General features: G+C 34.7%; 1 protein-coding gene across 6 annotated transcripts in view; it reads left to right on the plus strand.

Annotated features, from left to right (window-relative positions):
* Positions 1-15,931, plus strand: part of PPP4R4 (protein phosphatase 4 regulatory subunit 4) — a 62,774-nt gene that overhangs the window by 21,049 nt on the left and 25,794 nt on the right. For all 6 annotated transcript variants that reach the window (XR_003075304.3, XM_421339.8, XM_015287765.4 and 3 more), the window contains 6 exons: positions 1,445-1,547; positions 4,976-5,123; positions 6,157-6,230; positions 8,127-8,233; positions 9,430-9,537; positions 13,312-13,433. Coding sequence is in view for 5 of the 6 variants with exons in the window: in XM_421339.8 (XP_421339.3) it covers positions 1,445-1,547; positions 4,976-5,123; positions 6,157-6,230; positions 8,127-8,233; positions 9,430-9,537; positions 13,312-13,433 (662 nt within the window). In the remaining variant the exon portion in view is untranslated. The remainder of the gene's footprint in view (positions 1-1,444; positions 1,548-4,975; positions 5,124-6,156; positions 6,231-8,126; positions 8,234-9,429; positions 9,538-13,311; positions 13,434-15,931) is intronic.

Here is a 15,931-nt window from a genome sequence, read left to right on the forward strand (position 1 = left end):
GCGTGTTTGTATGCACTTAAGAAAACAGATTTAAATCAGCCTTCTTGAATGTACCTATAAAGATGATTTCCCCTCAGTGTTTGAAATATATAAATGTTCAGGTTTATTTAGCATTAGTGCAATGTGTAAAACCTTTTTTAGCTCTAAATGTTGCAGAAAGGCTTTGCATCTTAACTATGAATTGCCTAATGTACTTAAGTAGCAGAACAAAACTGGAAGATTATTGTGTAAATCTACTTTATTGTGATGAATTGGTGTGCTTAAACCTAGTGTTGAGCTCATGCGTTCAAGTAAGACAACTTGCAATGACTATCAGATGGGGAGTGGTATATGGAAATATTTTTAAGTAGTTTTACTATGACTTTCTTTTTAAAAACGTATATATAATTGTATGGTACACTTAATTGTAATGTTATGCTGTAAGAAAAATGCTCACATACGTATGGTTGAGCGTAATGTGCTTATTTAAAATTGAGCTTTTTAGCTGTTGGAACAAAATTGAATTTGTTTAGAAAAAACAGATTTTATCCCTTGAAACAGGAGAAAGGATGTATTGATATTTAGTTGTACTGTTAATTCTGGTATCCAGTTATACTTGATCCTGTCTCTTTTGGATTCCATTTTGGAAATTTATCAGCTTGGGTAGTTTTTTCTCATCTCGTGCATTTTCTTCATTGATACCTATACCTACCATTTCCTTCCCATCTGTCTTATGTCCCCTTCCCTTCCCTTCCCTTCCCTTCCCTTCCCTTCCCTTCCCTTCCCTTCCCTTCCCTTCCCTTCCCTTCCCTTCCCTTCCCTTCCCTTCCCTTCCCTTCCCTTCCCTTCCCTTCCCTTCCCTTCCCTTCCCTTCCCTTCCCTTCCCTTCCCTTCCCTTCCCTTCCCTTCCCTTCCCTTCCCTTCCCTTCCCTTCCCTTCCCATTTTTGTTCCTCTTTAAACAGTGGGATACCATCCAGAGATATCGGTTAACGAAAAATGTAAAAGATCTGTAATCTAGTCAAGCTTTTGCATGCTTCTTTAATCAAGTTTGATAACATATATCTGATTTCACTCAAAAATGCAAAAAGGGTAGGTTTCTGTTATAACATTATATGTATGTTCTTCCTGTGCTTTGTTGCCTGTATTTGTGTGAAAGAGAAGCTTCCATAAAATCACTGCCTTGATCATCCAGTTTGAGAAAAACATCTTTAAACTTTTTGTATGTTTTTTTTCAAAGCTACACTGAAAATTATTACATTCCATATTAGAAATTATACATTACAGCTTTTTACGATTGAGATGCTTTTAGTGCTCTTTTCTATTTATCTAAAAAAGGTAATGCCTGTTTCGATGTATTAAATGAATAATCTAAGGAGGGGGACAGAGGGCTGCTTTCTCATTTTAAATAAAATTTGTGAGCTTGCAATAGTCCTAGAAAGTAACGTATGTATGTATTTTTGTAAGTTCTGGCCAGGATGTCCAAGGAACAAGCGTGGTGGCAAATCTTCCAGTCCTGATGCGACAGAATCCTGCAGAAACACTCCGTCGAGTTTTACCAAAAATCCGAGTAAGTTTGTGTGTAATGAGGCTTGAATGTTTCTTTTTTTCCATCAGTACTTTAAAGAGGCAGAAAAAAAGTAATCCTAAATACTTATGTTGCAAACTTGCTCGGAGAGCTATTCCATCAGATCTTCCCCATTAATTGACTGAACTTAAGTAGTATTGCAGATAGTAGTATCTGTTTTGAAATGTGTTAAAACAGGAAATGAAAGCAGAAGTAATACTGTTTATGTATTCTAAAGATTTACCAATGTTTTGACAGCTTTTTGAGAGCTCTTTTTGAGGACCAGCCAGACATACTGGTTCAATTTTATGTTTTCAACCTCATTCCATCCAACATCCTGCTATCCAGAAAAGTATGCTTTGCTTTTAGCTGTCCTAAGTTCATGTGCTGCCCTCCACATTTTTAATAAGCTCCTGTTTGCTGTGGTAAATGCATGCTGTCCATGTAATTTTAAACGATAATTCTGTACACCTATTTATTTGCATAAGGGATATTTTAAGAAAAAGATGATCGCTGTTTCTCCTGTGCCCCTAATGTAGCGTGGAAGAAATTGAAAGTGCATTTCAGACGCAGTTTTAAGAGCAGCTTCAATCAAATGAGACTGCATTACAGAAGCAGATGTTACTTCCTATTTGCTATATAAAGCTATACAAGGCAACAATAGGAGTTAAGACTTTGAATATGTTAGCATGATTTCTGGAGTGGTTTTCAGTGATTTGAAGGCTGTATATTATTTTTGGCTATCAAAATATCTGAAAGTTTATTTTGATAACAGTAAATTGCTGATTTATCTTTTATTCTTTTCCTTTTGTCAGGGTATTGTCAATCTTCTACTTGTACCATTAACTTTTTTGTTTTAGAGCAGTCTTTGGCCTGGTCTCATGCAACTGGCTACTTTGATTTAAACCTGTTCCTAATTTATATAAATTGTCAGCTAAAAGACTATTGTGTTTGTGTGAAGTTTTTTTTGGTGAATGTATGTGCTCTGCATGGGGAAAATAAGTAGAAAATCACAAGGATTGCTTATAGAAATTGTTTTCAAAGCACTGTGTTCATAATTTTACGGACAGATTCAGTAACAAGAAAGAGAAGAAAGTGTGTGTTATTGTTTTTACTGTGTCAGATATTACAGAGTTGACGTGTGTCCATCATGGATATTTTCAGGCTATGCTCCTTAAGTAATAAACTGTTGTTTTTATGCATTTATATAATGGAAAAATAGTCTTATACACGTAAGACTAAAAGAGTAAAAAATAAATAAGGTGTTGAAAATGAAAATTCTGCTTCAATTCTGCAACAAAATAATTCTTGCATACATGAAAAAGAAATAACAATGTGGAAGCATGGTAGTCTTTGCCTCTTTCTTTAATAAAATATCTATTATGGAAATATAGTTTTCTATATAAGAACGGAGGAAAAACCTAAAGTATGGTCATTAGCACAATTAGGGCCTGAGGCCTGGAAAATATCTGACAGTATGCTGGAAATTAGATCTTAGTACGTTCAGATGAAGAGGTATTTAATTCACTTTTTTAAAGTATCTTCTTGCATAAAGGACATTTAATTGAAAGCACTGTGTGAAGAAACAAGATTTAGGAACCGAAGGCAGAAAAATGGTGAATGAAGGAGACTTCGTTAATAATAAATATGATCAATCTTTAATCAGCTATCAGAGAAAAGCAGTGTGTTTTTCATCATGCGGTGTCTTAAATCTAAACTGAATGCCTTTCTAGGTGATAAATGAAATGAAACTGAAGTTAATGGGCTTGAGGCAAAGGTAGAAGAGTGAAATATAATGGCTTCTGGAATATAAATAGTCTAAATCTAAGTGCTCCTTTTAGCTTTAAACCTTACAAATAGTATTTGTATAGTCTGGTTCAATATAGTCTGATCTGCAGTGAAGTCTTATCATTCACAGCATGCATGTAGTACTTTTGATTATTTTGGAAGTGTTTTTGAACAAGTGTAAACCAAAATCCCGGAACAGTATGCTCAGCAACATTTGTATTAGAAAATCCATAGCTCCTTATTCTTGGCTGTGGATGTAGTAGCAGTAGATGAGCAAAGAAAGAGAGTATGTGGAGAGAAGAGGGTGGTTCCCAAGGTTACTGAATGCAATTATTTTATCATATTTAGATCAGAATGATCCACAATCCTGTGTTTTGGTTTATTTTTTTTTCCACAGAAATAAACAAAGCTGTTGAGAAATAATGACCCTCTTTCAAATCAAATAAACTATAAGTTACACATATGCTGTACATGTGCATGAGCACACTGGTTGACATTTCTCTAATGAAAGCTTTCTTGTTCTACTGTGAAGTAAGCAACTAATCATTTCTCAGATGTTCTCTGCAAGCTGTGTGTTCTCGGCATAGTTCACCTATGTAATGGTTAGGTGTGTGATGGATGTTTTCTTGAACCTGTAGCTAGGAGTTCATCATTGCCTTTTAATATGTGACCTGAGAAAGCACTTCATCTCAAGTGCATTACAAATGAGAAACAAACTGCATATAGAGTACTGAATAGGAAATGCAGACTTTTAAGTTGCTACAGGGTTTGGAATCACTTCTAAATGGTTGTAATGTTGTAGTAGTAGAGTAATGCATTTAATTTTCTTGTGAGGCAGAAGGATACAGTTACAGAAGTAAACAGATGGAGTTTTCATGAAACTAATAGATGTCTTCATACTTGCAATGAATGCTGTGTCCTAGAACGAATCCTGCAAGCTCTTCGCAAACAAATGTTAAATTTAAACTTGCTTTATGTTTCATTCTGTAAATCTAATAATATTTCGTTTTCATATCATCTGTGTTTGACTTTTGAACTGATGCTTTTAAAGATAACCTAGTAGTTCCATTTCTTATATGTTAAAGCTGAGTGCTAGTAGATGCCAAGCTACCTGCGTAAATATTCTGGTACGTCCTGCTCTATTTTTATGATCTGTGTATATGTATGTGTGTATGTATGTATGTATCTATCTATAGATATATACACACACTCATTTGTGTTCCATGTTGCCTGGCAAGGAATGAAATTTGAATTACATTCTGTTATTTTAGTATTACTAACTGGATGAATGAAATATGTCTTATAATTCATATGCACAAATAGCAGAAATGAGGTTGTTGTCTGGCCTGTTCTTACATCTCAGTTTACGTTGTAGAAAAATCCACTATTATGTATTGATGAAATTGAAAGTCAGAAAATATATTTTAATTAACTTTATTTTTCTTAAAAGGTTCTTGTTATAGTATCAGATATTATAATATCTCCAAGTAATTGTTGTTAAGGGAAAATAATTTTTAGCCAATTTTGTAGTTTACTCAGGTTCTTGCATAATGATTCTTAAAACTGAATGTTTTTGAGTTTGAGTGTTCTTTCAGTGCATTTCTGCCCCATGTTCTAAATTGATATAATTTCTAATTATACAGGAGGTGCTGCATGTTGCAGGAGTGGAAATGCAGTTAACAGCTGCTGTTTCATTTTTAACTGTACTGCAAGATGAATCGGTGTCCATTCATACATACTCCCACTCCTTCCTACACATCATTCTCCAGAACTTGGAACACAGGGATGCAGGTCAGGGCTGTATAGCTATGCTGTATGATGACTGATTACTTTTGTGTGTTTCGTTTCCTTAGTGACTGTACAATACTGTGTAAAGCAGTAAGCAACTTTATATGTAGACTTGCATAAAATGAAATATTTATGCATGCTGACCATGTACACACTGATATTTAAAAGTAATTGTTCATACTGATTGAAATGATCAAAAACAGTTTATTTGAAGGACTAAATCTAAAAGTTGTTACAGAGTCCAACCTTCTACCAAGTAGCAGAATTCTGTGGTGGAGACAATTGAGAGGGAAGGGTTGATGGTTCTTCTGTGATAATTACGTTTCTCTTAACTTCTTTGACACTGCTTTTGCGATTCAAAAGAGTAAGTGCTGTTTATAAAGCTAGAAAGATTTATAACAAAAGATTATGCTTCTGGATGAGGAAAATTTTCTTTTCAAAACAGAGTAATTATTTTCCCTTCTAAGAATTAAAAACTCAGAGGAATATGGACAGAATTTGCGTCTTACCTATCTTGCTTCTTAATCATAGAGTCAAGGAATGGCTTGGAATGGAAGGATCCTTAAATACCATCTGGTTCCAACCTCCTGCCACGGGCAGTGTCACTTACCACTAGACCAGGTGGCCCAAAGCCCCACCTGATCTGGGCTTGAACACCTCTAGGGATGGGGCATCCACAATCTCTCTGAGCAACCTGCTCCAATGCCTCACCAACGTCACATATATCTAAATCTATACACTTTTATTTTAAAACTGTTACTCCTTGTCCTGTCCTGACACAGAGCCCACCTGCAGCTTTCCTGTTGACCCCTTTAGGTACTAGAAAGTCACAGTGAGGTCTCCCCAGAAACTTTTCTTCTCCAGTCTGAACAATCACAACTCTTTCAGCTGGTCTCCATACAGGAGAGGTGCTCCAGTCCTCTGCCTTTTTTTTTTCCCATTCATCTCTTCAAGAAGTATATTTGTAAAACTGATGGGTGTTTTCTTATACTCATTACATGTACAGCATAAAGTATAACTCATTTCTTTCTGACAGGTGTCAGTAATGCATGGCTAGAAACTCTTCTTGCTGTAATAGAAGCTTTACCCAAGGAGACTATCAGACATGAGGTAAGAATATCATAGAATCATAGAATGGCTTGGGTTGGAAGAGACCTTAAAGATCATCTAATTCCAATCCCCCTGCCGCAGTCAGGGTTGCCAGATTCTAAATCTGGCACCAGATCAGGCTTCCTGGGTCCCCATCCAACCTAGTTCTGAACACCTCTGGAGATGGGGCATCCATAACTTTCCTGGGCAGCCTGTGCCAGCACCTCACCACCCTCTCAGTGAAAATTTTTCTCCCCATTTTTCTCCCCATTTATGCTAACAGCAAATAAAAGATTGTAGTTCCATGCCATCTCATTCACATCAGTAAGATTTGTGGCAGTTCTGTGGCTGTGAAAACAGTAATGCTTACGGAACGTACGAGAGGAGAATGTGCTAAAGCAATACAGGAGGGTCACCTTGAAAAGATTTCTTATTCTTCAGAGGATAAAGTTTGTATGATTTGTAACACTTCCCTTGCAGTTAGTATTCTTCGTAACATGTTTTCATATATCCTGTTTTGGTTTACAGGATAGTATCACATTATGTGTAGCAAACAGAAAGCTGAATGGGACTACATGCTAGAGATGCATTTCGTTGTATGCTTCAGTTGTTCTTGATGTACCAAAAACCTAAAGCCCTACAAGCACTTGATTTATCACTTGTGTATCTTTAGGAAGAGAAAGGAAATAGATCATGATGTTTCCCTTTCCTCAACTAATTTATTTAGTTTTATTTTGAGAATTCATATTTTATTGTTAAGTTTAAAAGCTTTGAGACAGTGATGATTTTACTGTGTTTAGAACTATATAGAGTTGTAAATATGTGATCATTTCTGTAGTTTAAAAATACTCATTAAAATTAGCAGGTAATTAGAATCTAACACTGTTGAAAAACAGGCTTCTAAAAGGTAAAAAGAAGTTACAGTCAGCTCCAAAATCCAGTTAGAGTTACTAATGTGGTGTATTTGTTTTCGTAGTCAAAGATCAGATGAGTAATAAACCGTTTTCCATATAACTTATGAAATACTTGTTTATGAAGTATTATAGTTAGCATAACTTTTCTCACCTCAAGATTTCAGCTAGTAAGGGAGGAGAAAAATGCTTTAACATTATTGTTAGACTTTGCTGCCCTGTAAATGTATTATCCTTTTGTGGAGCTATGCAATGAGACTGAGTAAGGAACTCTGGCAGACTACAGGAGAACCCTCTCTATAATGCTCTCCTTGGCCTGTATTTCCATGATTATTTCTGGACCAAAAATAGTGTATCTAAATGTGGAGTTCTGCACATCTTAGTTTGTTTGTGGCGCCATAGAGGTGATCCAACAGATGACAGCAGAGCTCCAATTAAACATAGAGATTTTCTGGATCTACATGGGAATGAAACCTTTCCCCGGTTATGCACAATCAAGCGAAATTCTTGCTTCACAGCTTCATATTAAAGCTGATGTTTCCTGAGGAAAACTCATGAAAAGGAACCTCAGTGTTTTTCTTTCTCTACTTCTTTTTTTTTTTCTGTTGTTGTTAGAAGAACATATTTAACAGCTGTTGTGAAAATTACCAGCTAATAGCTATAAATATTCATATACAACTTAGTCTCAAAATAAAAACAGAAATAGACAGATGTAAAACTGTGGCTGTGATATGAATCGTGAACTGATATTTGGGCCAAGATATCAGTTTAATATACTACAATTAGAACTGAATATTAAAAGTAGGTTTTCAGTAGACTATCAATGTAAAAGTGCATTATTATTTTTAGTAGTAATTAATTCCATGAGAGGAGTAGATGACCTCTGGTATATGTGTGTGTGTGTGTGTGTGTATATATATATATATGTATTTTTTTTAATATATATTTTTAAAGAAGGGGAATGCATTATTTACCTGTGACATTTCTTCTTTTTTCCTTCATGTAGATCCTGAATCCACTTGTTTCCAAGGCACAGATTTCTCAAACACTTCAGTCACGCTTAGGTAGTTGTAAAATCATGGGAAAATTAGCTAACAAATTTGAAGCTCACATGTGAGTAGATTGCATATACATTTTCATTTGATAATTTGTATCAGTATGTCTTTGTGGACAAAAGTTACTGAGAGAAGAGTAAACTATTGCAAAATTCAAATGTGTTTTTCTTACAGATTTCTTTAGCAAGCTAATAATAAGTAATAACAAAATGTTCACTGCATAACTAGCATATTCACTCCTGCTGATACACACCAACTTGTAACTTCAGCTTGTATATTCTTCCACAGATTGATGTGGGTACCATTTTCATGTCATTCTTGTTTATTGTTCTTCTTGCTAGAAAATAAGACAGTGTATGTCTCTGCAACTTATGGAGACAAAACACAATCACCTTGGCGTTTATTATCATGAGGAGAAAGCCCCCTCAGAACTCTTCTTCCTAACATCTTGTCTACCCAAATTTCACATGTAGATATATATATATATATTTCAATCTATACATGTGGAGATGTATTAGGAGCTACTATTTTTGTTTAATAGTATCCAGTTCCTTGATTCAGTGTCTGTGGGTTTATACAGTGGTGCAAAATAGGAGAAGTAAATCTGAACACCTTATCTGCCCCAAGTGGTTGGTACAGCACATTTTTGGAGGGTTTATTCAGTCTTACGATAGTAAAATATTTTCAGCAAATGTGTTTCCAATCCATGGACCCACCACAGTGTGTAAATGCTAATTTAGAATGTCCTTGGTATACATGCGAAAAGATTAATGCATGTCCAAATCAGTAGAGCTGTCCTATTTTTCAGTATGACTTCTGACTCAATAAGCAACCTTTTATTAGCATTCTGTTTTATTCTGTACTTTCTGTTTTCAAAAAAAGGACAAGATTAATTGGGATTTGCACTGCCATTTATATAATTTGTGGTATTCTTACAGTGTGTTCAAAAATTGTTCTGAAGATAGTTATTAAATGAGGACAGCCGTAAATGAGGACAGCCTACCTCCCATTTCCGTAGTGTAGTAGGTGAAATATGAGCAAATGACAGTGACTGTAAATAATCATTTTTCTGCTAGTATATATTTGTATCTGACGTACAGTGTTACAATTTCAAGTTTTCAAAAAGTCATTTGCCCCAAATTAGTAAAAAACAAATTTGGTGTTAGAAGTCATTTAGAGATAAAATGTGAATACTATGAAGTGGACTCTATATATTTTTGTTCTATATATTAATCAAAATTGTTTGTGTTTTAGAGTTAAAAGAGAGATTCTTCCATTGGTAAAATCACTGTGTCAGGATGTAGAGTATGAAGTAAGAACTTGCATGTGTCGGCAACTAGAACATGTAGCTCAAGGAATAGGGTAAGTACAACTTGCATTACTTTTAATTGCAAAATCTTTGTCCAAAATAGTAATGGTAACCTAAAAATTCTGTCTTAAGATTTCTAACTTAATTCATGCTTTCTTAGTAAGGAATTTGGAGTGTCCAACTTTGTTCTTAGAGATTGTGATTGGCTGTTTTACATTTTCAGATTTTTATTTCTTTGTGATAGTAGAACTGATGAACCATACGAACAGTGCTTCCTGTGCCAGGAATTAAAAACAGCAGTACCTGGTCTTACAGAGTTGAAAAAATAATGAAGTGAATTTCCTTGTGCCATGTTACCCAGGTGGATAGATTAAATCTCAATAGTCCCTCTGGCCTTTCCAACTGTGAATTTATGAGCAGATTCAGTGATGAGGCAGAAACTGAAACGTAAAAATGCACTTACATTTGTTAGCACTGATGCTTGTGGGAATTATTTTTGTGCCTGTAGAATATATTTTTAAATGGAGAATTATGTAGTGATTCAGATTCTGAAAACAAACAAAAAAAAGCCCAAAACAGCGCTATGAACAGAAAACCACAAAAGCACCAGAAATTCCTATAAACAATGCTGTTTGCCTCCCACCCATGAAATATCAGAAAAGTGCATGTTTAGGCTGTGTTTTAGTGTACTCGGATATAGGAATGGATATTCATGGCAAGAGCAAAGGATTGCGGTAGTGCACTTAATTTCATATTGTTTAGGTGAGGTCATGCAGAACAGTAATTCTAGGTTCCCAGGTAAACTTTCCTTTATCGCATACAGAATAATTATATATTTGTGCTTTAGGCAGCCCTACTGCAAGATCTTTGCCCTGCAAAAGTTCAAATATTGTGAATGAATTTGAAAACAGTATTATTTATTCATAACTAAGTAGTATTATTAATTTGCTTTTGTATTTAATTTCTTTTATAACAAAAGGTAGATTGGGATGGTAAATCATTGTAACATTTTTCCATACTGAACAGCTTTGGATTTAAAAGAACATATGATAGAAGAAAAGAAAGGCTGTATTAATTGATATTTTTGTACTGAAAATTTAACACACACTTTACTGAACTGAAGTACTGAATAATTTGAAATCACATTTATTTTTACTGTGTGTGTGTATCTCATATACCATTATGTATCTTAAGACTGAGTTCTGTTTAATAGGAGACTAAAGGTGTGTAAAAGAGAGGGTTCTGTGTATTTTCAGGGGCTGATCATAGGTTTTCTTTTTCCAGAACTGTAGTTTTGTAGGAAAGGTTGTCCCAACTGTCATATTATAAATCTTTCTGTATCACCAAAACAAAGCCACAAAAATAAGTTTTCAAAACTTCTCTTTTTTTTTTTTTTCTTCCTCTCTACTGTGTCTTCGTCTGGGATATGGTCCTTTACTTTTCTCCTTTGGCCCAACCTATGTTGTCTTCTCCAATTGTCTTCCTTCCTCTTTTCTTGTTTGTCTTTGTTTGATACCACCGTATATAAATATAAACACACACACATATTCGCACACATATAAATGGTTTTTTTTGTTTGTTTGTTTGCTGTTTCCTTATGTGATACAATCTACATTTCCATGGATTCCTCAGTTAACCCCTGCTATGGTCAGGAGCTGAGAAGCAGTCATATGAATCTGTCTTTGAAAATGTTTTGTGACCAACAGCAGAGCAAAATATATATTTTTAAAAGGTGTAAATGCTATTTTGAATAAAATAACTCTTATCTAGAATATGGATATGGTTACAGAGCATTGCTTTCACATATGACTGGAAAATTTTTAGTGTTTTAAAAAGATCATAGCTGCACTGATTTTCTTGACCTGTGACTCAATCTGTCGAGAACAAAATGGTTTTCAGTGGTAGCTTTCAGGCACCGCTTTTGTTAATCTGTGTATTTGCTCTGAGCCATTTTGTTATAATGTAGATACATAAGTAGACAAGTGTTGAAATTAGAATGCAATGTGTTGTGTTTATGTTGTTTTCTTCACTCCTCCTCCAAATGATGTTTAATTTCAAGATATTTTAAGAGCAAGAAAGAAGAAGCAAAAAAAAAAAAAAAAATTGTTTTTGTGCGTAAGAAGGGGGCAATACATTATACTAATAAATGACCTTTTTGGAAGGGAAATAGCATTTTCTGCATGCTGTTGAGTGTCTTTAGAATTAATCAAATTGAATGTCTTATACCTGGGAGAGGAAAGCCTAAAAACAACATAGATATTGTGCAGTGGCAAATGGCAGTATTACTGGCAATTTACCCAGCCTTAATGTAGTGGCTTAATAGAACTAAATGCCTAACCATCAATTAGTGGTCCATTCTGAATAATTCTCTTTAATTCTTTTCTCTCTACTGTCTGTTTTCACTGTTTATGTGTCTTTATACACTGCTTTCTCTGTCGGTTTTCTGCCTGGTCTCTTCATAATGATTTATATACTTTAATCTCATAGAGATGGCAAACTGTATTTTCAGTGTGTAAACTATTGTTATGTTTTGTGTTGAGGATGAATAGGTAGTAGGAAAATAAAGACAAAATAATTGAAATGAGCATGTTTTCTTGTATATGATGAAGACACAGCGTGACAGCAGTTTCAAGACTTGTTACTGTTTAAAGATGTTATTACTAAATTGTGTCATGTAATTTTCTTGTAATACAATATAAAAAAAATGATTAATCATCTGTTGGGAAGAATGCTATTTAGCTACAGTTTGATTTGCTGGTATCAATAATAAACTTTACAAGGCACAAATCATTGGTGCTAATTACTTGTAAAATTTGAAAATGTTATTGTTTGCATTGGCTTACATAAGGAATGGTCTGATTGGGTGTTTTTATTTGTTAAAATCTGTCAGCCTAGAGATTGCGATTAGTTTTATATTAAAAACTTTGATTGAGATGACAGTCTAAATTCTCTTTATACAATTGCTCAAAGTGTAAAACATAGCTTAGATTTTGTCATTTTGGTTAATGCCTGTGTAGGTAATTTTATCAGTGTTTCTCTGCAATTTTAAGTTTTGGACAGTGTTATAAGTGCTGAGGGCCGTACCTGTGGCTATTTTGAATTGCCAAAGCCCATTGTAGTGTTTACAAGTTTTCACTAATGGCTGGGCAGACCAAGAGCTCATTTGTGAGAGCACAACAAAGCGGACTTCTTAACTCAAACACATACAAATTCAAACACTAGAAATCTTGACTTCTATTACAAAAAGAAGTTTCTATATCGTCTTTCATTCCTTCTTATGATGAAACCCTTTCATTACAACTTTAAAGCAAGCCTAAAAGCCAGTCTTTTAGTGTGAGTAAGGAAGCTGTGTGTTCTCTGAGCAGCAGCTGCTTACCCTCTGCAAAGAAGGCTTGTCTTTGGTCTTCGAAGTGTAAGATTCCTAGATGCTTTAGTCCCACTTGACACGTATTTAATCATTTTGACTTTGGAATTTACTCATTTGGAACTCCATTGAGGAGTTCCTGAATATTTGATCAGAAGTTTTCTTAGTGACACAGTGAAATTGCTGGACTCCTTTGAATTTTTTCAGATCGCATTTTCTCTGATCTATTTCAAGTTCATTTGAATGCTTTTTTTAAGTGATGAAGTTTCATATTTTAAGTCCTGAGATGAAATGTATGGTTTTTATTTAATTTTCATTTTCTTACAACTTGGTCAATTTTTCCTTCTTGGCCACCCTAAGAATAACTAACTCAGTATTTCAGGGTAGTTTCAGAATTCTGTTTTGCGATTGTATCTTTGGTTTATTTTATGTTTTCTCTTTAAATGCTTGCTTCAATCTGCAGGACAGAACTAACCAAAACCGTAGTGCTTCCTGAGTTGGTAGAGCTGGCAAGAGATGAGGGCAGCAGTGTACGCCTTGCAGCTTTTGAGACATTAGTGAATCTGCTTGATATGTTTGACTCAGGTAAGGACTTCATTTGGTCTTAGTAGCCCAGTTCTTAACTCTTCAATGCATCTTATAAATGTAATCGAATCTTTGTTCTACCTGCATTTTTAACACAGTTCTGATTTTATTTTTTTTCTTATCTCCTTTATGTATTTCGTGTCTTGCAGTGCTTTAGTTTTTTAAGAAAGGTGAACCAGATTTCCACAATAGCTGTTATTTTCTTATTCTAAGTTTCTAATATAATGAAATGAATCCAAATTAGTGGAACTAGCGTACAAGTGATAGGAGTATTGGGTTGCTAGTATTTGCTTAATGCTATTAATCTGCATAGTACAGAATGTTAGTTCAACATATGCAGATACTTGTGGGTTTATTTTGTGTGTGTGTGTGGGGGGGGGGGGGGGGAGGGTTATTTTGCTCTTAACTGTTTTTTTGCCTCTTAATTGAAGTAAAACTTGTCCTAGCTACAGACTGCAGCTGCAAAAGCCAGGCTGGGGCAATGATGTGAAATTTATGTGTGTGCCAATCAACTTTGCAGTTATTAACAATGTTACATGTTGAACACATTCATAAATTTTGGGGCAAAAAATAATTCTTCATGTCCAATAAATTGAAGCGTGCACAACTGATCTATTTTGGAGATCTAAGAATTAGCAATTGCTATTTAAAACGCTGTAAATTTGTGGGTATATGGTACTAAAAGCTTTCTTCTTTGCAACAAGGAAGTATGTGTGTTATATAAAGCTTTTCATTGTATTTAAAGTGGAACATGTAAATGCTTGTAATTTTTCCTCTAAACAACATGAATATTTCACACTTCTCCAGGTGTAGGGGTGCATCTTTATTCAAGGAATGAGAAATTCTTTATTTTTTGTACTCTTAGTGATGGTGAGATGTCCACATTCATGGTACTCGAGTTTCCCATCACAATTCAGTTCAGCAGTGATTGAGCAAATTTTAAGAAGCGTTGCTGGCTACTCTTCTGTAGGGGAACGTTCTGGGTAAATGCAGTGCCTTGTTCTGCAGTCTGTACCAAATTTTTCAGAGCTACGTGTAGAGACAGCGCTAGGCAGCTTTTCTGGCTCAATGTCAGTTGTATTCTCTGCTGTTTTTGTATGAATTGAGGTGTACAATAAAGGGAAGTAATTGAAAGATCCTGGCTAGAATGTATGTGAAAAAAAGTATATTAAAAGCTCTATGAGTGATTGTTGATCATTGCTCTTTAATTGCCACTTTGCTCTTTATACATTTTCCAACCTCTTCAGTTGTTTATCTTCATTAGTAACTCTGTATTTTGCACCGTATTTCCCACTCCCACTCTTGTGTTACTGACTGTACCTCCTGATACATAAGTGAGGAGCAAATATTTACTTTACAGGAATATGGTGATGAATTACTGAATACATGAGTGCGTATAAGCCATATGGAGAAATACATAAAGAAATAAGATTTGGGGGAGAATGTCATCAATGGACTTTTTAGCAGTTAATGCTTAAATTAGCAAGTAAGCTAGTAGGTTAAATTTCAAATTCTTGAGCCATTCCACCGATGCTGTCACGTTTCTCCTTCTCTTTGTTCCTTCCCATCTTTCCCACACCTTTCCAATTGCTACTGCTTTTAGGTATCAAAAAGGAAAAAATTTAGAAAAATAGACTAGGGCTTCTTAACAGGTTTGCAAGGAATGTGTCTACAGGTATTTGGTTTGCATAGGTTTGATTTCATGGCTGAACTATAAAACAAACTTTTCCAGGTAGTTGACCCAATATTAAATCCTAGGGTTTCTTTCCCACAATATCACGATGTTTATTCAGGCCAACATAAATGCTTTGTTCATCCACATGTATTTGCTGAATATGGGAGTTAAATTACCATTAAAAAAAAAAAATCCAAATCCTTTTAAAATTTGAATATTTTAAAATACATTGTTTTTATTTAAAATAATTCAAAGCATATCAATTTCTTTGAATATTTGCTTTTTATTTTGTGTGGAAACAGAGTGCTTGGCATTGTTTGCTGTATTTGACATTAATTATTTCTGTTGCCCTTAATTATTTTGTTTCTCTGTGAATTGGTTGTTTGCCAGAAGACCTGCAGTATCCTCTGTAGCTTGCAGAAATTATCTTCTGTCAGACTCAGATTTTTCTTTTTACTGTTGTGGTCATGTTTGGTCACGACCACACTGTCTTATACTAATGTAGGAATTATTATTGCTAGAGTACTGCTGTGTTCTTTAACTCCCTATATTCTTGGTGAACACAGAAGTTAGTAGCTGTTCATTTATTCTCTGTCCCGTTGTTTACTGGTAAGTAAATTTTCCCTAAAAACACACAAAGAAAGATTTAGAACAGGTATGGTATTAAAAATCTGGACTTCTACTGTAGTAATGTTCATCACTCTGCCTTCCATTTTCTGCCTTCAATTAGTGTGTGCCAAAAAGACTCCTGAGCATGTTAAACGATATTTTTTGTAAGTTATTGTAGAATCCCACTCTGTGTGGTCTTTTAGGATGCTTCATA

Source organism: Gallus gallus, chromosome 5 (assembly GCF_016699485.2).
Source record: "Gallus gallus isolate bGalGal1 chromosome 5, bGalGal1.mat.broiler.GRCg7b, whole genome shotgun sequence".
In the NCBI taxonomy this organism is placed as follows: domain Eukaryota; kingdom Metazoa; phylum Chordata; class Aves; order Galliformes; family Phasianidae; genus Gallus; species Gallus gallus.